Source organism: Geotrypetes seraphini, chromosome 9, assembly GCF_902459505.1.
Source record: "Geotrypetes seraphini chromosome 9, aGeoSer1.1, whole genome shotgun sequence".
Taxonomy (NCBI): domain Eukaryota; kingdom Metazoa; phylum Chordata; class Amphibia; order Gymnophiona; family Dermophiidae; genus Geotrypetes; species Geotrypetes seraphini.
In genome coordinates this window covers 85,219,485-85,236,620 of record NC_047092.1, presented here as the reverse complement: position 1 = coordinate 85,236,620, position 17,136 = coordinate 85,219,485, and the positions used below count along the sequence as shown (strand labels likewise).

At 42.5% G+C, this 17,136-nt stretch overlaps 1 protein-coding gene across 1 annotated transcript in view; it reads right to left on the bottom strand.

Moving 5' to 3' along the window:
- The window catches only part of LOC117366418 (solute carrier organic anion transporter family member 1B3-like), a 462,552-nt gene that overhangs the window by 276,356 nt on the left and 169,060 nt on the right, over positions 1-17,136 (bottom strand). The window contains exon 7 of the mRNA XM_033957759.1: positions 11,397-11,561. Coding sequence (XP_033813650.1) covers positions 11,397-11,561 — 165 coding nt within the window. The remainder of the gene's footprint in view (positions 1-11,396; positions 11,562-17,136) is intronic.

Sequence of the window (17,136 nt, the reverse complement as noted above, 5' to 3'; positions counted from 1 at the left end):
AATTACATGTACCGGAAGTCATTTGGTAACGGTGTCGGCTTCGCAGCAGCAGATCTTAGCAAAGTATAAATGGATCGGAAGTGAGCACTTCTCTCCCCCCACTGTTTTGGCGGGTTACCCATGGCTAGCCATGGTAACAGCCATCGTGTCATTCTCTACTCCATATCTCTATTTTCAGCTTTATGTTATTCTAAATGGATCTAGTTTGTTTCCTATGTAGATCCTTTATTTATTTCACCTTTGCTTCATGTTTGTTCGGCTCTATTTTTGATGACAATATGATTTGGCATGCTATTTTCTCATTATTTACTTATGATTTTGGTAACATATGCCTCCATTATTGGTTTGACATGTATCTGCTATGATCTTGGTTATTATTTAGTTTCTATATAAAACATTATATAAATATTTTATGCCATGATACTATTTGTTTTTATACGTTGAGATTTTACCTCATGCATTTCTCTATTTGGGCATTGTCTTCTTATGGGCGGTGTTTTAGCTATATATATTTTTATTGCTTTATGACTTCTATGTACTCTTTTATGTATTTGGTTTAATATGGTTTACATTCATGACCTCATGGTACAAGATTATATATTAATAATAATTTATCAACTAGATTTAATTTGCATAGGGGAGTTAGACAAGGATGCCCTTTGTCTCCATTACTTTTTGATATTGTCCTAGAACCTTTATTAATTGCAATAAATAAGACTAAGGAGATAAAGGGAATCACGTTTTCCAACTGGGAATTTAAACTTTCTGCATATGCAGATGATATTTTATTATATTTAAGAGAACCGGATACTACTATTCCATGTATACTTAATTTATTAGAGAAATTCGGCACTTTTTCTGGATATAAAATTAATTGGAGCAAATCTAAAGTCCTCCCAATTAATGTTCATTGTACGAAAGGACTATATGACCCATATTCATTTATTTGGAAAGAAGATGGAATAAAATACTTAGGAATTATGATCAAAAATACAATTGAAGACACAGTTAAAGAGAATGAAAAACTTTTATTGAAAAAAATAACAGAAATGTGTGAGCAATGGAATCCATTACATCTTTCTTGGTGGGGAAGAATTCAAACAATTAAAATGATGGTATTGCCTGTGGTTTGTTATCAAATGAGTATGATACCAATATTTTTTCAGGGGTCATTTTATAAAAAACTTAACAATATTCTTACAAAATTTGTTTGGTTTGGGAAAAGACCAAGAATCGCTTTAGTATCATTACAAAGACCAATTGTGGAAGGGGGGGTAAATTTTCCAAATTTTTATAGGTATCATCAAGCCTATATTTTAAGACAGGGTATGTATTGGATCCTCCCAGATCTCATGGAAAATGTACCAGATTGGCTGTATTTAGAATGGCAGCTCCTGTTCCCTTTATATCCAGAACATCTAATTACCATAACAATGCCTAGGAGATATAAAGATAACAGAATCTTTTTAGATACTTGGAAAACATAAAGATGATCAGAAGAAATGTCACAAGGCGGTGAGGTATGCCAAAAAGGACTATGAGGAAAAAATAGCGCAAGAGGCCAAAAACTTCAAACCCTTCTTTAGATACGTGAAAGGGAAAAACCCCACAAAAGAGGCGGTGGGACCCCTGGATGACCAGGGAAGAAAAGGGTACATCAAGGAAGATAAACAAATTGCAGACAAACTAAATTCCTTCTTTGCGTCCGTCTTTACGGAGGAGGATACCGCAAAAATACCAGAAGCAGTGAAAGTGTTTAGTGGAGTAATAGAAGACAGCCTCACCACAGTTGAAGTGGAGTTGGACCAGATATACTACCAGATCGACAAACTTAAAAGTGACAAATCCCCTGGACCAGATGGAATTCACCCGAGAGTTTTAAAGGAATTGAAGGTTGAAATCGGAGAGCTATTGCAAAAACTTGCCAATCTGACAATCAGAACTGGACAGATACCAGATGACTGGAAGATAGCGAACGTCACGCCAATTTTCAAGAAAGGATCGAGAGGGGAACCGGGTAACTACAGACCTGTGAGCCTTACGTCTGTCCCTGGAAAGATGGTTGAGGCACTGATCAAGGATAGCATAGTTCGGCACCTAGATACACACGACTTGATGAAACCCAGTCAACATGGGTTCAGGAAAGGGAAATCGTGTTTAACGAATTTACTTCAATTTTTTGAGACCGTGAACAAGCAAATTGATAGTGGAATGCCGGTGGACATAATATATTTGAACTTCCAGAAAGCATTCGACAAAGTTCCACATGAAAGACTTCTCAGGAAACTACAAAGCCATGGAATAGAGGGAGATATACAAAGGTGGATAGGCAAATGGCTGGAAAACAGAAAGCAGAGAGTGGGCATAAATGGGAAGTTCTCAGACTGGGAGAAAGTGACTAGTGGTGTGCCCAGGGCTCGGTACTTGGGCCGATCCTATTTAATATTTATATCAATGACCTGGAAGACGGAATATCCAGTGAGATCATTAAGTTTGCAGACGACACAAAGCTATGCCGGGCAATCAGATCGCAGGAGGATAACGAGGAACTCCAGAGCGACTTGTATCAGTTAGAGAAATGGGCAGAGCAATGGCAGATGAAGTTCAATGTGGAGAAATGCAAAGTAATGCATTTAGGTAGTAAGAATAAGGAACATGAGTATAGAATGTCAGGCGCAACTCTGGGTAAGAGCGAACAAGAAAAGGACCTGGGTGTACTGATAGATAGGACCCTGAAGCCGTCGGCACAATGCACGGCAGCGGCAAAGAAAGCAAACAGAATGTTAGGCATGATAAAGAAAGGAATCACGAGTAGATCGGAGAAAGTCATAATGCGGCTTTATAGAGCAATGGTCAGACCACACTTGGAATACTGTGTCCAACATTGGTCTCCCAACCTAAAGAAGGATATAAAACTGCTGGAGAGGGTGCAGAGACGAGCAACGAAGCTAATAAGAGGTATGGAGAACTTGGAATATGAGGAAGGACTCAAGAAACTGGGACTGTTCTCCCTTGAGAAGAGGAGGCTGCGAGGGGACATGATCGAGACGTTCAAAATGCTGAAAGGCATCGATAAAATAGAGCAGGAAAATAAATTATTTATATTGTCCAACGCGACACGGACAAGAGGACATGGTTTGAAGCTAAGGGGGGACAAGTCCAGGACAAATGTCAGGAAGTTCTGCTTTACGCAGCGAGTGGTAGACGCCTGGAATGCTCTCCCAAAGGAGGTTATTAAGGAATCCACTGTGCTAGGATTCAAAGGCAAATTAGATGCACATCTCCTTACGAGAGGCATAGAGGGATATGGGTGACTAAAACTACATCAGGTGTATACCGGACTAGGCCTCCGCGTGTGCGGATCGCCGGACTCGATGGACCATGGGTCTGATCCGGAGATGGCAGTTCTTATGTTCTTATGCTTACAAAGCTTTTGTTCATCTCTTCTAAGAGGGCAGTAATAGAGCAGTGTACTGGCCTGCTTTAGGAACTGTCTCCCTACCTGGTTTTTATCCCCCTGACTCATATTCAAAGGGCTGTCCTTAACCACAGGAATTTGGACAGTTTTAACTCTGACAGCATCAGGTGGGGGATTTCTACATGAATTTCACAAATGTGGGTCAAAAATTGTTCTGAAGAAACAATAAAAAGGACCCATATAAAATCACTCCATCACTTCAATCTCACCCTAGCAAAACTATAACTAAATACAAAATACAATATTGAACATAAATTAAGAAAGAATAATTATTAGTCTTCAATGAAAAAACCTGTTTGTCATAAACAATCCTTGATTTTCCTATAACTCATCAAAGAATAGTAAGGGGGAATTTTAAAAAGGATTGCATTGGATCTTGTGGCACCGTCGGTGCCGCTTTACACAATGGCCCCGGTCAGCGCCCAGAACAGCCGACGTCCTACGTGCTTCCAGTAGAGGCTGGAAGTCCTGCTGGTTACTCAATCATTCAGGAAACAGCAAAGAGTCAGGAACCAAGATGTTCAAACAAAAATAAAGTCTTAATTTATTGACTTCACAAAACCTTGAACAGGTTTTAGTCCATTCATTCCATGAACCAAAAAAAACCAAATAGGAACAAAAACTGGGTTGCAAAAACAAACACCCCACACTTCCCGTTCAGGATCACAGGTAAGTAGTTCCTTAATTTGCCATAAATCAATCCTAATGTGTCTGCCTTAATAAGCAGGCAGAAATAAGGTAATAACACTTTCTTTGAAAAATGAAAGCCTTGCACCCAGGCCTTGATTGAGGCAGGCCTGGCCCCAACCAACTCAGCAGTAGTTGGTGGGGGAGGGGAGTAGCCGAATCCACTAATTTAAACACTGTATTAAACAGTATGCCAAAATGGCCCCACAATCTCTCCCAAGGATCTTATGTGGATTCTCCCCACAATCTAACACCCCTTTGCACACAGTCCAAATTACTGGTTTCCCTTAATGTTCAAAGGAAAACACAAAACAAAATTATTCAGTAAAATAAACTGAGTTAAAGGTTTTCAACTTCAGGCACCTTGCAGTGAGCCCAGCACTGCTCACTGGCTTCACACAGGTGCTAACAGGTTCCAAAAACCAAACTAAAAGTTCAACAGCTTAAGCACAACAAACACAGGCATTGCACTTAGCTTTCTTCCATTGCACAAGGTTCTGTATCCATGCAAGAGTCCCCAAATTCCATGGACTCGGGTTCAGCTAACTGGTTGGCCTCAGAGACAGGGGCTGCTTCCAGCATTTCAACATCCAGGCAATGCTGAGGTTCAGGAGAGCTATCCTGACAACCTCCTTCCTGGGCTGACCCAGGGCAGACTGACTGCTTCCTCCTCAGTGCTGCCTCAAGAGCACTGAGGCGACCATGCCCTGTTCTCTGAGGGGGCAGAGCAACCTGAAGCTTCTGCCTAGGTTTCCTAGTGTTTCTCATTAAACCCTGCAGCTGTGTGTTAGCTGAGCTAGTATAATCAGGCTGAGGCTGTCCCAGGCTGTTCCCCTCAGAATCCTCACCTCCCCAGGGTTCTGTAAACTGAGTTTCAAAGGGAAATGCAGAACTTTCCTTCTTTCTGGAGTCTAGCCTGTCACATTGATTGGCTCTCTTTAAGGCTAGCCTAGGTTTAGGCAAAGCCTTCCCTGGCACAAGCCGAGCTTTAGGGCTAGGGTTGTGACAATGTTTACCTGTGGAAACCCTCCCTTTATAAATTTCTCTCCTCTTCTACAGAGAAGAGAAAGGCTTTGGTAGACCAGCTAAAAAGTGTGCACTAAGCTTTCATTTTGAAATTCAAGTTGGTTTTTACCCCAGATACTTAGCTCCTGCTAAGTATACAAGGCAAGAAATCCCTGTAGTATTAGCTAGCCATTGGATTTGTAAAGGGAAAATTAGTTTGCATACCCATGGACAGAGCAGGATTAATTCTTTGAGGGCCCCTAGGCACACAAGTATACTGGGTCCTCTATTACTATCCGAAATATAAGTCTATATTAATAACCATGTTACTTTTCTTTAAAAATAAACAAAGAGTTTTTAGGTTGTAAAATTCAGATGTTCCCAGATTTGGCCAAGGATACGCAGAGAAGGAGACGAGAATTTTTGTTAAGGAAACCTGGTGTTTTATCTCTGGGGGCGACTTTTTACTTGCGACACCCATGTAAATGTGTTGTTAATTATCATTCTCATAAATATGTTTTCTTTGAGCCATCTCAACTGACAACTTTTCTCTCAACTGCATCTCTGGAGAAAGAAAGTGCTTAGTTTAAGAAAGGGTGCCTTAATCTCATCCGATTACTTATTACCTGGTTTAAATTTCTTTGATTCGCCTATTTCCCTTCTTGGATCTCTTTGAGGACTTGAGTAGAAATCTATGCTCATACTTGATATTCTTTAATATATGTTTTCATTTGTATTAATTTCTTGCTAAATTTCCTTTCTGTACAGGTTATATGCTTGAATATATTGAAAAATTCAATAAATATTAAATTAAAAAAAAAAAAAAATAACCATGTTTACAACACCTCTCAACTGCCTCCTTCTATGTCAACCAACTGTAACCCATATGTATATATAAACAAATCTGTAACTCCTCTAGTACGTTCCACTCCATATATGTTAACTTGTGAGGAAACAACAAGGCAACCAGTCCAAAGAACCCAACGTGAAACAAAAGAAGATCATCAGAAAATAAGGAGATTCAAATCAGGTTTATTCAAGGTAGTCCTAAGAACCATGCCCAATGCATTTCGCCAAACAAGGCTAGTCAACGCTAACAGAAAACCATGTCTTTCATACACACAGAACACAGATACACCCTCACCCAGTATGGAATAAGTAATCACAAACTAAAAACAGAAATATGTAGATAAAAGTTAAACTGAACTGCCAAGAAGCCGAACTGCCAAGAAGCCAAACTGCATACAGCGAAACACCACAGAAACAATGACACATAGCCCCCTAATACTCTGCAAAATATAAATATAGCAGATGTAAATTTGAAGAAACTGACAAACAATCACAACTTTACAAATTAACAAATAGAAATAAAACAAAAATTGAAAATAAAAATATACCATTTTATTAGACTAATCCATTTTTCCATTAATTTTCAGAGGCCATAGCCTCCTTCTTTAGGTCAATATAGTATACTGCTGTTACATTATACTGTCCTGACCTGAGAAAGGGGGTTTTGGTCTCTAAAAGTTAGTAAAAAAAATGTATTAAAATTAGTCCAATAAAAAGATTACTGTATTTTCTGTTTATAAAAGTTTTATCAATACAACTACAATACTATTTTATTCTAAAGCAACAAAAAAAATTATTTTTTCTACCTTTTGTTGTTTCAAGAAAAGTTTGTGGGGAGATCCGGGAAACTACAGACCGGTGAGTCTGACCTCGGTACCGGGAAAGATGGTAGAGAACCGCATCAATGATCACCTTGACGGACACAGTCTGATGAGGACAAGCCAGCATGGCTTCAGCAAGGGAAGATCTTGCTTGACGAACATGCTGCACTTCTTTGAGGGAGTAAACAGGCAGATAGACAAGGGCGAGCTGGTCGACATTGTATATCTGGATTTTCAGAAGGCGTTCGACAAGGTCTCGCATGAACGACTACTTTGAAAAATTGCGAGCCATGGAATCGAGGGTGAAATACTCATGTGGATAAAAAGTTGGTTGGCAGATAGGAAACAGAGAGTGGGGATAAATGGACAATACTCGGACTGGAAAAGCGTCATGAGTGGAATGCCGCAGGGTTCGGTGCTTGGACCCATGCTCTTCAACATATTTATAAACGACCTGGAAATTGGCACGACGAGTGAGGTGATTAAATTTGTGGACGATACGAAGCTATTCAGAATAGTGAAGACGCAGAAGGATTGCAAAGACCTACAACGGGACATAAACACGCTCGAGAAATGGGCCGCGACATGGCAAATGAGGTTTAACGTGGATAAGTGTAAAGTGATGCATGTTGGTAACAAAAATCTTATACACAGGATGTCTGGTGCGGTACTCGGAGTGTAGGGGTGTTTCCGTATTTGCACCTGAAGGTTAGGCCTCTCTGACATCATCAAGCCTGAACCATTCTGCAAGAAATCTTTCTGGCAAGAAAAAAGAAGAAACATCTTTGCTGTTTCTGCCTGATGCATTCTGGGTATGTACCAGAATGTTATTCTACTCAAGGACATCCATCTGTGTCTTCATAATAGGACTGTGTGATTCTTGGGGGAGTTATACTCCTATCCGTTCTTATCTGTCTAACGGCGCCTGTGTCTACCAGCCGATATGCCACCTTACACAGAAAGGCTATTCATCCAAGTTCTGTTTCTGGATTGGTCCGAGGAAGTCCTCTGATGAGATCCAAGTGAGAAGGTGCTAATTATAATTAGTCTGTTTTGAGATGCGAGGAAGCTCATATCTTCCCACAGGTGTTCTGCACGCATCTTTTTCTTTTAATAATTAGACCTGTAAAGTTACTTAGTGTGACTCTCTGCCTAAGAGAGAGAGATTCAGACTCTTTAAACAGCTCTGAATTCCAGCACTTCAAGGAACTGACTGCCAATGAATTATAGCCTTCCCCGGGACTGACGAACACGTGTACCTTTAACAAGGATTTCCTGCATCTCCTAAAGCTAACAAGAAAGTTTCCATTTCACCTAATTTGTGCCGGAGGCCTAATCAAGGGTGAGCATAAGGAATTTACTGTCTTATCAGCTTGGGGATTAGATAAAGATGTCCGATTGTGATAGGACAAGGTTTGTGAAGCTACCTGTGTGATACTGTAATCATTTGCTTATAATCAGGGATTATTATTATTATAAGGAATTGTGTAGTGTGTGTAACAATTAGTTTTACTTAGTTATCTAACAAGTGTATTGTGATAATTATGTACTGAGTTTCATTTATGTAATCAGATATTTTGTAAACAATATTTAGACATTGCAGCTGGCTTGTGAATTATATTTTTCTATTTTAATAATAAAAATATTTATCATTAGCCTGGGTTTGTGTCGTATAAATAGACCAAGAAATTTTGACCTGGCAGCGTTTATGGTTTTCCCTAGACAAAACTAACAGAGATGTTTATGCATCTGCTTAGTACATACCATAAATCTTCCTACAGGAGAGACCGCCCTAGGAAAGAGACTTGGGAGTACTAGTCGACAATTCGATGAAGTTATTTGTGCAATGTATGGCGGCGGCAAAAAGAGCGAACAGAATGCTAGGAATGATTAAGAAAGGGATCACGAACAGATCGGAGAAGGTTATCAGGATGCTGTACTGGGCCATGGTACGCCCCCACCTGGAATATTGCGTACAGCACTGGTCGCTGTACATGAAGAAGGACATGGCACTGCTTGAAAGGATCCAGAGAAGAGTGACTATAATGGTTAAGGGGCTGGAGAATTTGCCATACTGCGAGAGTTTAGAGAAACTAGGCCCCTTCTCCCTTGAAAAGAGGAGGCTGAGAGGGGACATGATCGAAACATTCAAGATAATGAAGGGAATAGACTTAGTAGAGAGAGACAGATTGTTCACTTCTTCAAGGTAGAGAGAACGAGAGGGCACTCTCTAAAGTTAAAAGGGGATAGATTCCGTACAAATGTAAGGATGTTCTTCTTCACCCAGAGAGTGGTGGAAAACTGGAATGCTCTTCCGAAGGCTGTTATAGGAGAAAACACGCTCCAGGGATTCAAGACAAAGTTAGACAAGTTCCTGCTGAACCAGAACGTAGCAGGTAGGGCTGGTCTCAGTTAGGGCACTGGTCTTTAACCTAGGAGCCACCACGAGAGCAGACTGCTGGGCACGATGGACCACTGTTCTTACCCAGCAGCAGCAATTCTTATGTTCTTATGCTTTAATCATCTTGTCTTCACTCTCTTCTTTCTAGCCAGCATCTGTCCTCTCTCTGTCTTCCATGCAGCATCAGCCCTTTCCATTCACTGTGTCCCCTTTCTCTCTCTCTGCCCCTTCCATCTACTGTCTGCCCTCTCTCTCCGCCCTTTCCATCCACTGTCTACCCTCTCCCCATTCCATATGGCATCTTCCCTCTTTCTATGCTCCTTCCATAAACTGTCTATCTTCTCTATCTTTTGTACATGATTGATTTCAGCTCTGCCACCTTTCCATTTTTTTCTCTCTGACCCCACCCCCTCCCCTATGCTCTGGCATCTCTCTCTTCTCCTTTATTTCCTTCCCACTCCACGGTCTGGCATCTTCCCTTCCCTGATTCCCTGGCATCCGTTCCTTTTCTTCCATCTCTCCCTGCATGCTCTGACATCGCCTCCTTCCTTTCCCCCTTCTTTTTCCCTTGATCTGGCATACCTTCCCTCCTTCCCTTCATGTCCTGGCATCTCTTCCTCCCTCCCTTCCCTCCAAACCCTGGCATCTCCTTTCATTCCCTCCCTTATCTTCCTTCTCCCTCTCTTTCTCCCTATAGGTGGATGCAGCAATTCGCTCCTCCTCTGCTCCCTCTCCTCCTTCTGTCACCCAAGGCCTGGCATCATGAACTTCTTCGGGTAGTGGCAGAATTCACAATCCACTGCTGTTGCTGGCTTCGGGCCTTCTTCTTTGTCGGATCCTGCCTTCATGGAAACAGGAAGTAGGCAGGATCTGGCAGAGAGGAAGGCCTGAAGCCGTCAACAGCAGCAAATTGTAAATGCTGTTGCTGCCCGAAGAAGGTAATGGCACCAGGCCTTGGAGCACTTGGGGCAGACCGCTTATCTCCCTCCCCAGCCGAACCCCTCCCCCCCAGCCGAACCCCCGCTGACCCTCCTATCTCTCCTTCCTATGCAAAATCCTGCCGACCCTCCCATGTAAAATGACTGACCAACCGAGCGACAAACCTCCCTCCAGCAGCGTTGGCAGCCGCATCACTCTAAAAGTCTGCTTCGTGCCTTTCTCCTGCTAGTGATTCCCTCTGGCGCGTCACTGGAGGGAGGTTTGTTGCTCGGTTGGTCAGTCATCTCGCATGGGAGGGTCGGCGGGGTTTTGCATAGGAGAGAGAGGTAGGAGGGTCAGCGGGGCCTGGGATAATGATGCTGCCGCCAGTGAATCCAGTGAGGGTGAGGCCCTAAAGCACCGCACCGGTGACTTTCCTGATCATTCCGGGCCACCCTGACCATTTCAGGCCCTAGGCCCGTGCCTACTGGGCCTACTCTTTAATCTGGCACTGCTCACGGGTACTTTATAGTACCCATAGGCCTGCAAGCTCGGTATGAAGGCTGAAAATTGGTTTGTAAAGGTTAAAGGTTTCAGCATCCAAACAGAACTTGCAGGCCCATGGCTATGGTTACCAGATCTCTGGATTTACCCAGACCTGTCCTATTTTTAGAGGACATGACACTTTGTCCAGGTTTTGAAAAGCAGATTGCGTCGGGAGGGGGCATCTGCACATACGCGTATGCAATGCGGTGATGTCATACATATGCATGTATGCACGTGATATTATCACATGCTTGATTGCCTTCCTGACTGACGAGAATAGGCTGAGGGGGTGGGGCTAGGGGCGAGGCATGGGTGGAACTGGGTGGACCTGGGGGCTGGTCTATGGTTCCAGATTTTACATAAGTAAAATATGGCAACTCTACCCATGCCTATATCGTACAGCTTGCAGACTAACCCTCTCTTCTATGAAACCGAGCTAACAGTTTATAGTGCAGAGCTGTGCTGAATGGCCCGTGCTGCTCCCGATGCTCATTGAGTTCCTATGAGCATCAGGAGCAGCGCAGGCCATTCAGTGCAGCTCCCCATGCTAGAAACTGCTAGTACAGTTTCATAGAAGAGGGGGTAATTTTTCCTTTAAAAATCCAGCTGTACTGGAATATACAGTATAGCTGTATTGATTTTACATACTGAATATACAGTACAAGTCAAAGCACTAGATCATGGCACTTACCTGTTAAAAGGTTGGCCCTAGATGCTGACAGACCATATTGCTGTTCCATATATTTCATGCTAAAGGTAATGAAACCAATAACGCTGCTGGATTGTAGAAGAAAGATGCACTGATATAAGACATATAATCGATTCGTGAATAATATTTTCAGGAAAAAACAAAATCCTAAAAGGCAAGATATAGAGTTAATGAAAGTATAATGTTTGAATCTAAACATGCTAAATGGGCAGGCTAATAAATCTAGGTACTTATAGGTACTTGTTTAATACTAGCAGGGTGCCTAGGATTAGTCTGTAAATATCTACTGAACTTGTATAGCATGTTTGCAAGGGAGGCATACAGAATGGTGGAACCCGGGTGAGACATAAAATGGGGCTCCAACTTACACAGGTAACTTAAGAAATGCTATAAGTTACACACATCCTTGCTGAATTTAGGAGCCTCTACTTAATACCAGTTCTATGGTTGGTGTAACTGCAGATACCTAAATGTAAGGTACACTGATTAAGTTGGATTAATCTTACATTCGTATAATGGAACCAGGGCGTGCAGGTTCCATTATAGAATGAACTTTTACAGCGTGACCTCCGGATACCTACATGGAGGTGCCCAGTTATTCAATTGCCTCCTAAATGGAATGGACAAGTAGCTTAGTGGTTAAAACAGCATATTGTACTCCAAAAAAGCTAAGGCACTGATTCAGTTTCTCCCATTAATGCTCCTTTTGATGGAGGAGAAGCCATGTTATTGTTTACTAAGCCCCCCTCCCCCCCAAAAAAAATAGGAGCTATTGTGTGAAATTTGGTTACAGGAAGCAAATAAGCTTCAGTCTTATTTAAATTTATTAATCAAATTTTATGATATATTTTTCAGGTTACTTAACCATAGCAACATTTAAGAAATTTTTTTTTTTTAAATTGTTTCCTTTTACACAGTGACACTCACTATTTAAAGTGTAACTTTTCCTGGTGTCTGAAGTCACCCCACTTGGTGGTCTTGAGGTTCTGGTTAATCTATGGCCCTCCTTCTCCCTTCTCTTTTCTCCCCTACCTCCACTCCTGTGATTCAAATAGCCAAAACATAGCACTCCAGCAATCCACTCCCAAATGCCTAGTCCCAACCCCTCAGAATTAAAACAAACAAACAAACAAACCCAACAGCTTCCCCAAGCACTGAGAAACTGCAAATGACTATTGTCACATAGGGAATAGGAACAATTCCCAATTACCTCTGCATTGGTACTATATCACCATCTTTTTCAAATTGGTAGCACCTGCCTCTAATAGGACTATGGTCATTTGGGGTAAATAAGGGTTAGAAAGATCTGGATTTTCAATTCCTTTTTAGATTAAGATGCTGTGGGAGTAGGGTTTGCAAAAGGGCACCTATTTTTAGCTATTTGAACTGCAGGATCATGGCTGGTATAAGAGCCACTGGGCCATTAAGGCCTTGAATCCCTTCTGCGAGAGGTGTGGTCTTAGACACTGGAAGCAGTTTCTTGAAATAGCAAGTATAACCATGTGAAGTCAGCTTAGTGTGCCTTGTATAAAAATATAACAAATTTGAAATCAGAAATCTCCACAAAAATTGGAATAACATCTTGTAGATCAGTGGTTCTTAAACTTGTCCTGGGGGATCCCTAGCCAGTAAGGTTTTTTAAGATATCCCTAATGAAAATGCATGAGAGAAATTTGTATGCCTACTACCTACTTTCAAGGCAAATCTCACTCATGCATATTCATTAGGGATATCTTGAAAACTTGACTGGCTAGGGGTCCCCACAGGTCAAATTTAAGAATCACCGTCGTAGATTATAATAGAAAAGCTATATTTCAATCTGATGGAAAAAAAGCTTCAGAATTTTATTGGCATATTACAGTGCTTTGTTCTCATTTGACCACTGGAAAAAACACAACAAAAAATAAAACATAAAAACTCTTCCATTGAAACTATCTCTTGGACATGTACAGTAAAGTAATTCAATTGTGCTAATATTTGAAACTTATCTTTACAGACATCCTCTAATGGAGTCTTAAAGTTGCTTGGATCCCTCCTAGACTTTGTTAGAACATTTAATTAAATATAAGTTTCAAATATAAGCATAATTGAATTACTTTAAATGTACAAGAGATTATTTCAATCGAAGTTTTATTGCCAGTGATATTCTGATATTTGTGGAGGTTTCTGATTTCAAATATATTGTGTTTATGATATAATCCTCTATATTCCTATATGAATAGTTCACAAATATAACAACCCATCCTGAGTTGTAGCCATAGAAACCAGTTCTGTGAGTACCAATGGGTGTGAAGCACTCTCAGTTTTGAGGAAATTCATTTATTGTGTACACAGATAGTTAATTTACATTATATTTAGTACCTCAGTCATTTTTTTAAATTCTTTATTCATTTTCAGACTTACAATAAGTGTGACAATATGTCCAAACAAATTAACAATAAATATATCACTTAATAATCATCAATGGTACAAATAATATGCTCTTATTCCCACCCTTTCCTATCATATAATCAAATATCTTGTACAATATGTAATAATAAAATTACCCCCTCCCCCTCTCACAATTGAACTTGTAAATTGTAAATTCAGTCATTTTGAGATGTTGGAGCATATGGTTATAGCTCTTTTTATTTGTGAAACTCTGGAATGTGAAGCCTCTTTCATGTGTTGGTTATTGCATAATTATATGCTGATAAACTGCTTTGTATACATTTATGGTACATCATTACTGACAGTCCCCAATTAGAGAATGACACGGTGAAAAAATTGGTCCCCGTCACCGCCCCGTCCCCGTCTCACCATCCTCTGCACCGCCCCGTCACCGCCATTCCCTTCACCGCCCCGTCACCGCCACTGCCACCCCATTCACCGCCCCGTCACCGCCACTGCAACCCCATTCACCGCCCCGTCACCGTCACCGCTGCATACATAAAAGCCTCAAACGGGTACGATTTTATATACTTTTCTTTATTTACGTATAAAGGAAACATTCTTTAAAACTTAGTTAAATATTAGTTAATAACTATACAAAAACAAAACACGCAGAGAAAAAATTAATTAATATAAATTCTCAAAACTGACACATTTTGATCACTAAATTTAAAATAGTTATTTTTCATACAGTTTTTCAATCACTAATCTTCCACCACCCCTGGGGCTAGCAATGCAAAAACAAACACGACATGTACTTTAAATGCTTACAATGTTAGCCTACATGGTAAGTAGACGCGGCCGCTGTACCTAATCGCGGCAAAGATCTCCCTGCCGTGATTAGCATAGTGACTGCGGCTACGGCTGCAAGTCTCCCCTCCCCCCAGCGATCACGGCAGGAGGGCACCCAACCCCTCCTGTAGACCCCCCCCAACGGCCCTCCCGACAATCGCAGCAGAAGGGTACCCAACCCCTCCTGCCGGTCCTCCCAATGGCCTCCCCTAAGATCGCCGGCAGGAGGGTACCCAACCCCTCCTGCTGGACCCCCCCCCAACGAACCCTCCCACCCCGGAACCCCCTTAGTCTTACTTTCCAAGTTGGACCGGACGGCTCCTCACACGTATGGCCAGCAGGCTTGCCTCCGTCCAAATGAGGCGGGCCCGCCCCTACCCTGCCCAACCCACAGGATCCTAGGGCCTGATTGGTCTAGGCACCTAAAGCCACTCCCGCTATAGGAGGGGCCTTAGGTGCTTGGGCCAATCAGGCCCTAGGATCCTTTGGGTTAGGCAGGGGAGGGGAGGGGCGGGCCCGCCTCATTTGGACGGAGGCAGGCCTGCTGGCCAGACGAGCGAGGAGCTGTCCGGTCCAACTTGGAAAGTAAGACTAAGGGTGGTGTTTCGGGATGGCGGGGTTTGTTGGGGGAGGGTCCGGCAGGAGGGGTTGGGCACCCTCCTATTGGCGATATAGGGGGCCGTTGGGGGTGCCGGCAGGAGGGGTTGGGCACCCTCCTACCATTGATCATAGGGGGGCTGTTGGGGAGCTGGCAGGAGGGGTTGGATATCCTCCTGCTGCGATCGTCGGGGGGGCTGTTGGGGTAGGCAGGAGGGGATGGGTACCCTCCTGCCGCGATCGTTGGGGAGGGCTGGTTCTGTCGGCATGAAGGGCTGAGGGCGATCGTCGGGGGGGGGGGGGGCGGGTTCTATTGGCAGGAAGGGTTGATCTGACAAATGAGGAGCACGGTGAAACACAGGTAAATAGCGGTTCCTAGAAGGGGGGACATTGGCCTGCGGGGACAAATCTATTCACCGTTTTTGCGGGCGGTGAAAGGATTTGTCCCCGCGTCTGCGGCGATTTGCTAATGAGGTCACCATAACCCGCAGCCAAACCGCAGCCACGCAGCGGTTCGCTGCGGGGATCGCTCCCCGTGTCATTCTCTATCCCCAATCCCCAACAGCAAGCACCCCCCACTCACCATAGCATCTCCGATTAGCAAAACTGCTGCCTGTGAGTATGTGCCTATCATGGTTCTCCCCAAAATCAAACCCCTCTTGCAGGTCAAACTATTTTAGGAAAGCATCCTAGCAGGCCTCCTTGCCTCCCACCCCCTGATGCCAACCCTTGCTTTACTGAGGTCCCATGAGCCTAGTTGGGTTGGATCAATGAGAAAACCTGCAAACAACACAGGAGAATAACAAGAAAAATTTTTCATGTGTACATCCCTAATAAACACTATATAAAAACCACACCTTAATCAAACTTAATTCTCACAAACCTAATCAGATTGTTATAATGTACTGCTGTCCCCTGACTGCTGAAATGCTTGTCTACAAACCCACATCTTTAATTCCTTTTTGAATTTTTAAAAGATGTTGCCAGTCTCAAATATAATGGTAGCACATTCCATAATATGCGTGCTAATACAGCAAAAGTACTGTCTGATTGTATATAATCTAATCTGCACCTCTAAAGGAATTACCCATATAGAAGTCTGTCAACAGCATCAAACTGTTCTTGCGTGGTATGGAATTAACCAGTTAGCCACATAGAAAGTAATTCTATAAAAAGTCACGCAGATTCAGGTGGCAAGTATGCACATAAATGCTGGTATTCTAGTTATTTAAAATGCATGTGTGAACACATAAGTGCACTTAGGCCTTGATGCACTAAGAGGATAGGTAAGACCGTTATGGGTCTGTACCGATCTGATTTTTTGGCTGATTCAGAAAGAGATATTGATGCACTAAAAAGTTTGCATACAAATGATTCACGTGGATGTTCGCCGTAATCCATGACTCTCCGATCCAATGGATCACTGTAGGAGTGACTCTCACACATGTGAAGAGCTCCTAGGGGAAGCCTGAACAGTTGAGAGGTAGGGGAAAGCTTCCTGTCACTTAGCTGTTCAGGGCAGGAAACCTTTTTTCTTTCTTTTTTTTTTTTTTTTTTTGTATAATCATCTTTATTGGGTAATGCAAGTTAACAGTACAGGCAGCAGACAGTCATCATTACGGTGTCCAAGAGGCATGAAAAACAAGCAAATATCAAAATATGCAAACAGAACAATCTGAAAAGTGGCCGCAGCACTGTCACCTTGGGCACCCAAGTTTTTAATATAGAGAACTGGAACCCTGACACTCACGAAGAAACCCTCAGACACTCCCCCAAGCGTACCAGCACCCACCATCCAACACACATTCATACACCCAGCAACCCCACCCCCTCCCCCCTTCCCAGACAGACTCCCAATCACCCTACAGTCCTACAGGCCATCAAGCTGTTCGAATTACTGCTC